At 50.3% G+C, this 12,091-nt stretch overlaps 1 protein-coding gene across 4 annotated transcripts in view; it reads left to right on the plus strand.

The window, feature by feature from the left end:
• Positions 1-2,793: 2,793 nt before the first annotated feature.
• Positions 2,794-12,091, plus strand: part of ZCCHC2 (zinc finger CCHC-type containing 2) — a 41,596-nt gene continuing 32,298 nt past the window's right edge. For 3 of the 4 annotated variants that reach the window (XM_069853542.1, XM_069853543.1, XM_069853544.1), the window contains exon 1: positions 2,794-3,748. In XM_069853542.1, the coding sequence (XP_069709643.1) occupies positions 2,852-3,748 (897 nt within the window). In that variant the 5' untranslated portion in view covers positions 2,794-2,851. The remainder of the gene's footprint in view (positions 3,749-12,091) is intronic. The other variant, XM_069853541.1, reaches the window with a different exon arrangement.

Raw genomic sequence — 12,091 nt, forward strand, 5'->3', positions numbered from 1 at the left:
AAAGAAAAGTGGATTAAAAAAACCCTGAAGGACAGCTGCCCTGGCTAATTTTAATTCTCTTCAGTAGTGCCAGCTTGTCAGTGTTCATGCATTTCCCCACAGCATCCTTCTTCCACTCACAGCCCTGAGTTTCAGTTTCATTTCTCCTGAGCACTAGAGTTTCAGTTCTCTTTCCACGTTGTACTGTTTCCTCTTGCTGCAACTTCCCTCAGCTACTGAAATACTTTGATTCCACTTGGAATATCTTTGTCTTCTTTTTGCTTTCTCATGCTATTCCTTTTTGTTCATTTCCCTCCCTCTTTCCTGCCTTAACATCTTTCAAATCTGTTTTTCTCAAGTATCATAGCTTAAGCCATTAAGAAAGGGGAAATTATGAAGGGCTGAGTTAATCACATTTATAAGCTTATTTGTGAAACTAAGTAGGAGCTTGTGAACTATCATAAATAGGGATCGGCTCAAATAATTTCTGGACAAGGGGGGTATACTTTCAACCACTACCCACATGCATACACAACTTATCTTACCTCTGTGGATTTATTAATGGATCAGCATCCCGTCTCTTCCTGTTATCCCTCTCCTCCTCTTACCCCAGAATGAAATTCCTTTTTCACTCTCTGTGGTGTTTCTGTTTGGAACTATGTCACGTTTTATTTGAATCATACTGTTAAGGTAAGAATTGTTACTTCTAACATTCCAATCATTGTAATTCTGATCCTGCAAATGCTATTCAGACTAAATTACTAAATTCAGTTTTAATTACTAAGCAGAAACCTCAAGCCTAGTGTCTGTGCTTCCACGATTCCAGCTTGGCACATCCCCTGAGACAGCCATGGTAATTTTTCATTGAAAAAAAAGCCGTAGCGACAATATGACAGGAACTGCTTTAATTCTAGAATTACTACTTCATAATGACAATGTAAGAAAATATTATCCTAGAGTATTCTGATAGTTGCTTTGACTTATAGCTGTAGGGATCTGGAATGCTTCACAGGTCCAGCCAGGCTCTAGTCAGTGCAGAGCATAAAATAAAAGAGAATCAAAGGTGTTCGTGAGAGTTCTTGTCTCTGTTCTTCACCTTCCTGCCCCTGGGAGCAGCAAATAACTGCTGGCCATCAGGATGAAAGGGTAGGACTCGAACCATTTCCCACTCCACACTACGCTCCTGAAGCCACACATCTTGGAAAAGGCTGTGACAACAGTGACAGCACTGCTGTGATGCTAATGAATGGCGAGAGCTGCAGTGACTCAGGTTCAAATCCATTTGTGTTACTGGAAGAGGATCGAGCAGCAATTAGGAACATATAAACCTAACATATGCTACCTACTAGTTATTACTTTAATTTTTTTAAAAAATAAAGCACATTCACTTGCTGCATATATATAAAAATGCAGAATGTGGTTTACCCACTATTGAAGACTGCTCTGTGGCTAATCCGAGGGATGCGTACAAGACCATTATAACGTGTGACATTTACTGTGTTGTTTTTTAAGCAGGCTCTTCCATGTAGCACCATCGGCTTCTGGACCAATAGATAAGGGGAAGCTAGCACTGGCAATTCATACTTCTTCGCTATAAGCAGTTCAGGGATGCTGCTTTGCATAACTGTAATTAAAGCACATTTTGTTCTTCACTATGTTGTTCTGCAAGCCACGGGCTTGATTCTGTTTTCAAATATACTCTCTGTAAATGTGTGGGAACTGAGGCAAGGAGCACTGCAACCGATTACTCAGAGCACTGCTTAATGTTGTAATCGTAGGCTTTCTGTCGTTGTTGGATCGCAACAGTTGGGAACAGAACAGAGGGAATGAGAATGAAGCAAGCCTGCTATTTCATGATAGACCATCCCTAAGCCATGTTACTTTATTTCTGCAATATCCCCTGTATTTCCCTAATGTAAAACTCCCTGGTAGAGAGCTACATGGTACTGGAACAGTAGCAATTTAAAAATGAGACACCTTATGATAGGAGCATTTTAAACCGCATTACACAATCAGAGAATCACAGAATGCCCTAAGCTGGAAGGGAACCACAAGGGTTATAGAGTCCAGCTGCTATCCCTGCATATAGGACAACCCCAACATCCACACCATGGGGCTGAGGGCGTTGTCCAGACGCTTCGGGAATATTGTCAGGCTTGGTGCCGTGACTGCGCCCCTGGGAAGCCTGTTCCAGGGCACCCCAGCCAGCCACGCGCACACGGCACACCTAGGGAAGCCTCGCAGCTGGGAGGCGGGGAGGCTCGCTTCCCGAGGGGCCTTGGGCGAGGTGCTGAGCGGCTCCCACCCGCGGGGAACTCAACCCCCAAGCTCGAACGCGGCGCAGCCCCAGGGATGGGAATTAGGGTGGGTGAGGGGGGGCGGCTCCCCGCCCAGCGCCGCCTCCCCCCCGCCGAGGCTCCGCCCCCCCGCGGGCCCCGCGCGCCGCCGCCGAGCGCGCTGACGTCGGGCGGCGCCGATAGGCGGAGAGGCGCGCTCGGCCCCGCCCCCAGCCTCGCTCCGCGCTCTGCGCGCCACCCCCCATCCGCCTCCCGCTCCCCGCCCCCGCTCCCCCCGTCCCGCTCCGTCCCCCCTCGCCCAGGCCGGAGCTCGGGGCTCTCGCTCGCTCGCTCCGCGCCGGCCGGGGCCTCGCTCGCCGGCCGCCCTCGCGCCGGGGAGGCGGGGCCGGCGCTGCGGGAGCCGCCGCGCGCGCGGCCCGCCCTTCCCCGCCCCCCCCGCGCGCCGCGCCGCGCGCACACGGCGGGACCGTTGCCGCCTTCCCCCCCTCCCTCCTCCCCTCCCCGCCGGCACCGGGATGAGCGGCTCGTGCTGAGCGCCCGCCGCGTCGGATGCTCTTGTACCCCCCGCGCCGAGGATGCTGAAGATGAAGCTGCCCCTGAAGCAGACGAGCCACAAGGCGGCGGCGGCGGCGGAAGAGGCGGCGGGGCTGAAGGAGCCCGGCCCGGAGCGTCCCCTCACGCTGCCCCGGGCCCGCGGGGCGGCCCCCTCGGCCGCCGCCGTCGGGAGGGGGTGCGGGCTGGAGCGGCCGAGCCGGCTGCACGGCCCGGGCCCGGGTCCGGGCGCGGGTCCCGGCCCGCCGCCCCCCCCGGCCCCGGGAGGCGGCGCGGCCCCCGGCGCGGCGGCGGCGCGCACGGACAAGGAGACGGTGTACGAGTGGTTCGGGCTGGTGCTGGGTTCGGCGCAGCGGCTGGAGTTCATGGTGGGGCTGCTGGACCTGTGCAACCCGCTGGAGCTGCGCTTCCTGGGCTCCTGCTTGGAGGACCTGGCCCGCAAGGACTACCACTGCCTCCGCGACTCGGAGGCCAAGGCCAACGGGCTCAGCGACCCCGGGCAGCTCGGTGACTTCCGCGACCCGGCCGTGCGCTCCAAGCTCATCGTGTACCTGGCCCTGCTGGGCTCCGAGAACCGCGAGGCCGCCGGGCGCCTCCACCGTCTCCTGCCCCAGGTGGACTCCATCCTGCAGAGCTGCCCGGCGCGGCGGCCCCCGGAGGAAGGGGCCGAGGAGGAGGAGGAGGAGGACGTGGTGGTGGTGATGGACGGAGCCGGGGAGAACGGGCAGCCCGGCCTCCCCGCCGCCCAGGGCCTGGGCTTCGGCGCGCAGGAGGAGCTGCTCCTGCTCTTCACCATGGCCTCGCTGCACCCGGCCTTCTCCTTCCACCAGCGGGTCACCCTGCGGGAGCACCTGGAGCGGCTGCGGAGGGCCCTGTGCGGGGACCAGCAAGAGGAGGGCTTTGGCCGCCACCGGGCCCAGGTAGTAGAATCGTAGAATGGATCGGGTTAGAAGGGACTTTAAAGCCCATCCGGTTCCACTCTCCTGCCACGGGCAGGGATGCGTCCCACCAGACCAGGCTGCCCGAGGCCTCATCCGACCTGGCCTTGGACGCTTCCAGGGATGGGGCAGCCACAGCTTCCCTGGGCAACCCGTGCTAGTGCCTCACCGCCCTCACGGTGAAGGATTTCTTCCCAATGCCCAATCTAAATCTTCCCCCTTCCTATTCAAAACCATTCCCCCTCGTCCTATCGCTACGTGCCCTTGCAGAAAGTCCCTCCCCAGCCTTCTTGTAGGCCCCCTTGTAACGCCGCGTTCCGGCCTCCTCCCGCTGCGCCGCCTCGTCGGGCCGTTTCCTCCTCCATCCTTTCCCCCTTCCCGTTTTCCAGGAGCTGGGGGCGGCCTCTTGTCTTTCTCCGACCCCCCCCCGTGGGGATGAGGCCCCTCCCGTCTTGCTGCGCCGCTCGTAGCGTGTCCCCCAGCCCCCGGCAGCGTAGGCCCCAGCCACCCCCGCAGCTGCAGTTTCTAGTACGAATTTCTTGTGGTACCAGTGCCTGACTGTAATGTGGAGTGCTTCTGCATCGTACAAGCGACAGCTTGGCTAAACTTGTGAAAAATAGTCATAGTGCTGGATAGAAACCATACGGCCTAACAGAGCTGTCTCTACAGGCTCACAATGACAGAACGCGTTGGTATAATTTTCAGGTGGAACCTGTCTTCATCCCCCATCCGCTTCCCTCCTCCCCTCCCTTCCCGTGTTTCCCGCCCCCCCCCCCCCCCAAAAAAAAAATATGGAGACCTAGGCTTGGAATTGGCAAGGGTTAGGGCAGCAGGCAGGGGTCAGTGGCTATAAGGTTGGTTCTCTGAAAAGCCACGTTCAGTAAGGTGGCTGAAGACGTTTGGGAAGAAGTGGTAATCATTCTGCTAAAGCAGCAAATTAAAATGTCAGAACTGGAGCTTCTGTTCAGAGAGGAGTTGGTTTTCTGGGTGGCTGTCAGGGAACAGCAAAGCACATCTTGAAAGCAGATGTGCCACTTGTTGCTAGAAGGTGGCTGTCACCACAAATGAAGGCTTTCAGTGAGTGGCACTGAAGTGTTCTCCTATGCAGCAGCTACGTTTAAACTAAGGTTTTACCCCAGTGCCATTCATTGCTGCCTGCTTGACAAGCATTGGCTTTAAAGTCTGCCCTGTATTTGTGCAACCAATCCGTCATCTTGGAGATCTGCAGTTTTTGGTCTATAGATGGCCTGTCATCCAGAGGGAGAAAGGGCTGGAAAAGAGGTGCTCCTAATGCTGCTCAACTGAACACATCGGGTTTTCATCAGGTACTTAATAGAAAAAAAGTACAGAAGAGTTAAGGGTTGAGGTTTTGTTTCTGTGTTTGCTTACTCCTAGGAAACTTTAAGGGTGCCTGCCATAGGAAAGGAATGGTCCCTCTTTCTGTTTGGTAAAGATGGGCTGTGCTCTTGAGGAGAACTTGGAGGAGACAGGGATGACTTTCTAAGCCTCCAAATACCTTAAGTAAATGCTTGTATCGTTTTAAGGCCAAAGCACATATGGCAGATCATGAACTGGTGGTGTAGACATTATGGTGCTGAAATCAGAACCAATTTGCAGTCTAAGTCCACAAAGTGTTTATATTGGCTTATTGACCTGCATCAAGTCTAGCTGTATCCCAAAATGAATCCTGGAAGTGCATCTTTAGGGAGGAGATCGAGTTGCAGGAAGTGGTAAGACTGGACACTGTTCTTGTTGGGTTTGAAGTGCTAATAACTGGAAACGCACTTCCTGCCTGAAACTGGCATGGTAGTTACAGCCGCTCAGTGTGTCCCACCAGATGCGTTAGGAGATCAGACTCTCATGACCTGCGAGTATCAGAGTCTGTTTTGTGCAGCAGTCTGGCTTCCATGTAAAAGCAGCTTTCCAAGCTGTGGGGGTTTTGTTTCCTCGGGGCACGCTGAGAGACCCGAGTCAGCTTGGCTGAACATGCATGTCACACATTCCCTACTCTGCTGCAGGGATGAGGTGGCATCCCTTCCACGGGCTTTTTTCCTTTCTAATGGTTAAATTGTAAATACAGCAAAACCACATCTGGGAAGTAATGGCTGCCAAGGGAACAGAGGGACCGCTGAGCATTTTCAGTTCACGTTCATGGGACGCCTGCGAATGAGACGCCGGAGGACATGGAGTTAGCAGCAGGGTTAGGAACTTCCCTGGCAAAACGCAGCAGTACTGCTCAGTTAGCCTCGATTTAAAATCCCGTCAGGTGAACGCAGGCTTTTCGTCCTCCTTTAATCACTTGAAATTTAAGTGCCTTCAGGGCTCCGCGAACCGGGACGGTTCGTAAAGACCTCTTTGAATTCTCCTCGGCTGCCCCGGGGTCAGCGGGGCCGGGCTGGGAAGAAGGGCTTGACCCCTCGCCGTTAACTGTGGGGGCGGGGGAACCGGGGCGCGGGGCGGCGGCCTCCGGCTTTGTTCGCGGGGAGGACTGGTCGGTGGCGGCGCCTCCCTGGGGGCACGGCCCTTCCCGGGCGGGGACGCGGGGACTAATGGTGGCCGCCGCCTCCCGCCCCCACTCAAGATGGCGGCGGCGGCGCCCGGTCACGTGGCGGCAGGGCGGTTTCCCCGCCGTTGCATAACGGCGCGAGGCCCGCGCTGCGCCCCCCGCCCCCGAGGGGCCCGCGCTCCCGGCCCGCCAATGGCAGGGCGGCGTGGCGGCGCGTGCCGAGCGCTGCCGCGCGCCAGCGGCGCCCCGGGCCCCGAGTCCCGCTCCCCCCAGCCCGGGCGGCGCCGTGGGTCGAGCGGAGGAAAGAGGGGGAAAAACTTGTTAGCAGCGCCTGTAGCAGCGGGGCGAGGGGCGGTGGTGTTAAACAAAAGAGCAGAGGGTTGGGCTGGGTATTGCGGAGAAAGTTTTAACGCTGAGGGTGGTGGAACCCTGGCGCGGGTGGCCCAGAGAGGTGGTAGGTGCCCCATCCCGGGGACGTTCAAGGTCGGGTGGATGGGGCTCTGAGCGACCCGATCATAGAATTGTAGAATCACCAAGTTGGAAGAAACCCACCGGATCATCGAGTCATAGAATCATAGAATCACCAGTATGGAAAAGACCCACTGGATCATCGAGTCCAATCATTCCCATCAATCACTAACCCATGTCCCTCAGCACCGCGTCCACCTGTCCCTTAAACCCCTCCAGGGAAGGGGACTCAACCCCCTCCCTGGGCAGCCTCTGCCAGGGACCAATCACCCTTTCCGGGAAAGATTTCATCCTGATGTCCAGCCTGACCCTCCCCCGGTGGAGCTTGAGGCCATTCCCTCTCATCCTGTCCCCTCTCCAACCATTCCTATCAATCACTAAACCATGCCCCTCAGCACCTCGTCCACCCGTCCCTTAAACACCTCCAGGGAAGGTGACTCAACCACCTCCCTGGGCAGCCTGTGCTAGTGCCCAATCACCCTTACTGTGAAAAATTTTTTCTTAATGTTCAGCCTAAATCTCCCCTGGCGGCGCTTGAGGCCATTCCCTCTTGTCCTGTCCCCTGTCACTTGGGAGAAGAGGCCAGCTCCCTCCTCTCCACAACTTCTAGTTGAAGGTGCCTCTGCTTCCTGCAGGAGCTCAGACCAGGTGACCTTCGTGGTTCTCCCAAACCGGTCTGTGATTCCCTTCCTTAACGCTTCTGGGCTTTCGCAGCTCGTGTCTTCTCGACAGCCTAAAGGTGGTAGGAGAGCTGTTGTTTGCGTGAAATAATATGGATCTATGGCAAGTGAAGGTGATGTGAAATAACCTACGGAGGTGATAGAGTTAAGACCTGGAATTAAACCGGGCTGCGTATTTGTCAAGTTTACATTACAAATTCCTTAGTGCAAGGACTGTGTAATTGCACGTGGTGTATCTAACAATGGCTTGGTTTGAGGTTTCCAGGAGCTACAACATGTAGCTATAATGAGCAGCAGAGCTTGAGAGGTTGACCTACAAAGAACTTGTGGGTGATTTACTAGAACATAAGGCAGTTTGCTTTTTACCCGTGATCGGGATTATGTTTTCTGGATAGGATCTGTGCCATCTGATAACACTGAGCTCACATTTAAGTTGTTTCTTGACAAAGGATTAATAGGATTAATGCTCTTCTTGGCCTCCTACTTCAATGATCCTGTAAGAACTTAATGTTTTGTGGTGATGCATAATAACAAATTTAGCTGGAAATGGTTGATAAATTCAAAAGTTGTTAGAAGATGGGACTGTTGGAGGGGGAAGGCCAGAGGTAGGACTACCTTGTAAGTGCATGAACTTGTTTCTCTAAGAAAGTGTTCTGAATTTTTTTTTTTTTTACTTAAGGTAGAAACACGTGATAATGTTTGCTGTTTTTTAAATGAAGGTGTAGATAACACATTTTGGAAAACAGTCATTGGTACATTAAACTGTGCAGAATATGAACTTTGAATCTAAAGTTGAAGTATAAGAATAAATGGGCAGTGTTCACATCTGTAATCATAAAGCAAGCATTAATGTGCAGAGCCTGCTGATACCACTGTATATATTAGTTTAACAGAACACATAGTTTAATTCTTGTGTTGATTATATTTGCGTAGTAAGTGCATCACTATCAAAGGTATTTGACTTTATTGCCTATCTTGTTCCATCCCATCCAAGATCTGAGATCAGAATGCTGAGACATTGAAGGAGGTCTGAGTATATGCTAACATAATAAATGTGACTTTCGTTAGGGAGTAGAACATTTAATCAGGCATGCTTGACAGTAATAGAACTAAGGTTCTATTGAAATAGGCAATCTCCTGGATATAATGGTTTACTGAACAGTATTATAATTAGCTGGCTGGAGAATTCTTTACAGAGAAAGTCTCTACTTACAAGCAAAGCAAAGTTTCTATTTACAGGGTGTTTTTCTTAGGAGGCTTTTATTTATAGGATATTTTGTCTGCAAATTAGTAGAGTGCTTTTATAATTGATCCTCAGTGGCTTGCAGCAGAACAGGGTAGTAGTACTTTATTTTAGATTCTAAGAGCTTTGTGGGAAGAAAAACAGGAGCAACCCCATTTCAAAGCTGCAGTGCACTCTATTTAGTGTTATAGAGTTGAGTATAGGGAGAAGTGTGTCTTCAGAGTCTGAAAACTGTAAATGGTGGTTCGTTCTAGGAAAGTACTAATGTTTCACTTTTTATCTCAGTATGCAAAACTTGTATTCTGCCTCCCTTGGTGAGCCCAATGCACTAGTCTCTGAACAGGGATTTCTCTGACTCCAAGCAGGATTTGGGATTTCCGGAAACATGACTGGAAGCCTTCTAGAAAAGAGGTCGTAATTAGATAAAAGACAACGCAAAAATGGAAGGCCTCTATCTAAATGTCCGTGCTATTACTCCAGGAAACTGCAGAGTAAGAACTTCCATTGCCCTAAGTTGTTTACAAGAGAAGTTTGTAGCCTTGCCCAGTCCTTTTATACCAGGGATAATCAGCCTCCCTGCTTTCCATGCCAGTTTCTTCTCCGACAAATTTAGCGAGCACCAAGGGCATTGAAAATAAACCCATGGCTTACTGATGCTTGCACTTAGATTACTGTTGTTAAGCTGCGGTCTGGTTTTCAGTGTTGCCAGGTGTTGACTTCTTTGTAGACAGCAGGATCTCACTGGACTTGGAGTACTGAGGAGTCTCTGCTCTTTTCTAAAGAGCAGCAAAAAAGGATGCAGACAGCAGCAGTAAGATGGCTGTGTCTATGAAACCACTGAAGTCTGCAGGATTCTGTCTGCCTATATCTCTGTAGCCTCACTTACTTGCCAATATCAATGTCTAGCGACAGCTGCCCTAGAAACACTACAGTTCAGTCTTCATTAACTGTAATGAAGGAAAAGTAGACATTTAGTATTAAATATGTCATGAATTTCTGTAGTACCTTCCAAGTCTTAAGGGTTTATACTTTTAAAGACCAAAGCTTGCAGAGAACAACCTTAGACATTCAGCTAGAAACTACGTTCCTTCATGAACTTCTTGCCTTTCCTTAACCTCTTAATCTTGTCCTTTTTGGGAGAAGAAAGTAAATAGACTTCTAGTAATGGAGATTTAATGCCTTGGTAAGTGTCGTAGGAGTGAGATGAAAACATGCCAGAGATATTTATTTTTTTATTTGGAACTGCTAAACGTGAAAGAATACTTTTGAACTATGGTGCTTAGACTTCTTGAGTTCAGAAATTGGACAAAATGACACATCACCCTCTGCCAGTAGCTAAAAGTAGTAACAAAGACATTGCCTTCTCTCAGTACTAACTGCACTTCAGTGAACTACTCCTAACGAACAAATGTCTTTTAAATCTTGCCGACACTCTAGGCTGTTTTGAGAATAATATTTTTGTCAGTCTACACTAATACATTCAAGTAATTTTCTTCTTAATCAATCTACACGCAATTGTAATGGTACTGAAGTTGTACAAAGTTCTTGGATGAGCAACCAGTTGGTGATGCAGTAATGTCTAAGCTTGCATTGCTGGCTCTAGCTTCAAGTTCTTTACTTTGTCACAGGCCAGCTAGGCTGGACTTAAACTAAAATCCACTTAAACTGAATTTGAAGTACAGTTAAAAGCTCAGGTGCTGGTGGGGCTTAGAGAAAGAATGCCCTGTGTTCCTAGCAAACACAAGGTGCGCTATTTCCCCTGCACTGTAAACCATTGCTGCAGCTGATGTGTCTGATACTTTGAGTGTAGTTGCCAGAGGCCTTGATAGCTGAAGTTGTTAATGCTGTGTAAGAGGTTGGTATGCCCTTCATCTCAATGTTGTCATGATTTCACAGTGATACAAGTTGGTTGATACGTGGTTGTCGAAGCTGTCATATGGTTTGCTTTTCCTGCCTGAATCAGCTGCTGTTTTTTCAAAAAGTTTCTGTCTCCTTCACAGTGTTACTGCCTCTTACAGGTGAGCTCTTAAGACAGTTTCACTCAACAAATAGGCTTTAAAATACTCCTGGGTAACTGTGTGGTTTTGCTATGCAGTCTAGCTTAATAGATATGAGTTAATAGGGCAGTTACAGATTATCCATTTGAACTGTATGTTCATCCAGTCCAGCTTGTGTATATCATATATTGGGATTTTATATCCGGTCACAGAACTGGAGGTTCTGAGGTTGGCTGGGACCTCTGGAGGTCATCCTGTCCATCCCCCTACCCTCTCTTAAGCAGGGCAACCTACAGCTGGTTGCCCGGGACCGTGCTTTTGAGTATCTCGAAGCATGGAGACTCTACCACCCCTCTGGGCAACCTGTGCCAGTGCTCAGTCCCTCTCACAGTGAAAGAGGCATTTCCTGATGTTCAGAGGGAACCTCCGATGTTTCACTTCGTGCCCATTTACGCTAGGCCTGTGACTGGGCACTGCTGCAAGGAGCCTGGCTCTTTGCACCCTCCCTTCAGGTGTATGCATCTATATGCATTTTTATGTATAAAGGTCTTTCTCTGCAAAGCTATTTTCTAGCTCATTGGACCCCCGCTTGTGTGTTGCTTGTTGATGTTCCTCCCCACATGCTGTCTCCCCATTTCTTCAGCCTGTGATTCTACATGGAATAAGCATTATTGTTCTGGAGGTTGAATCTGCATGTGAAAGGATAAGTTCATGAGGAAGCATGTAAGTTGTTTGCTGTCTGTGACCAAAAGAGAGATAATTTGGTAGATCTTTGTGGTCTTAGATCTTGAGGCTGATCCTGTTCTTAGTCTTGTAGGACAGCTCTCTGCATCTGAGATCAGTTGGACTGTCCCACTGCATAGACCAGAGCTTGCAAACTGAGGTATAACTTAGTGTTTTTTCCACTTACGTATTGAATGGTATGGATGTTCTATGCCTATATCCAAACAATAGCAAGGATTACGTGATAGGGTGCAGGGTATAGTTGTGCACAGCTTTGAGCAAGGCTTCCTCTTTGCTGCCGTTGTATTCAAGGGAGGGTTCAGCAGCTCTCAAGTACACATGCAGTTTCAACTGATTGTTACTTCTTAGGAGGTGATATTTAGCTGTGGTGCTAATAGAGCTGTGTAGCTATGATTCTGTGCATCATAGTTGTGAAGCAGTAAGGGTGGTTGCTTATAAGGATTGTTTTGAGCAAATCATGGCTTTGGTCTCGTATTTGGCACCACGTTTACTAATGATTATTCTGATATCACTCAAGTTTCTTTAAGGTACAGATACTATAGTTGATAACTCGTGATCACGTGTTAGATCTTGATTCTTCATCTGATTTTGTTTGCCAGTTGCCACTTGTACATGAATGAATGAGCTGTGCCAGTGTACGTCTGCACAGCCTGCAAGGCTAAGTAGTGCCGTCCATAACAGCACGTA

This window comes from Phaenicophaeus curvirostris, chromosome 3, assembly GCF_032191515.1.
Source record: "Phaenicophaeus curvirostris isolate KB17595 chromosome 3, BPBGC_Pcur_1.0, whole genome shotgun sequence".
NCBI classification, from domain to species: domain Eukaryota; kingdom Metazoa; phylum Chordata; class Aves; order Cuculiformes; family Cuculidae; genus Phaenicophaeus; species Phaenicophaeus curvirostris.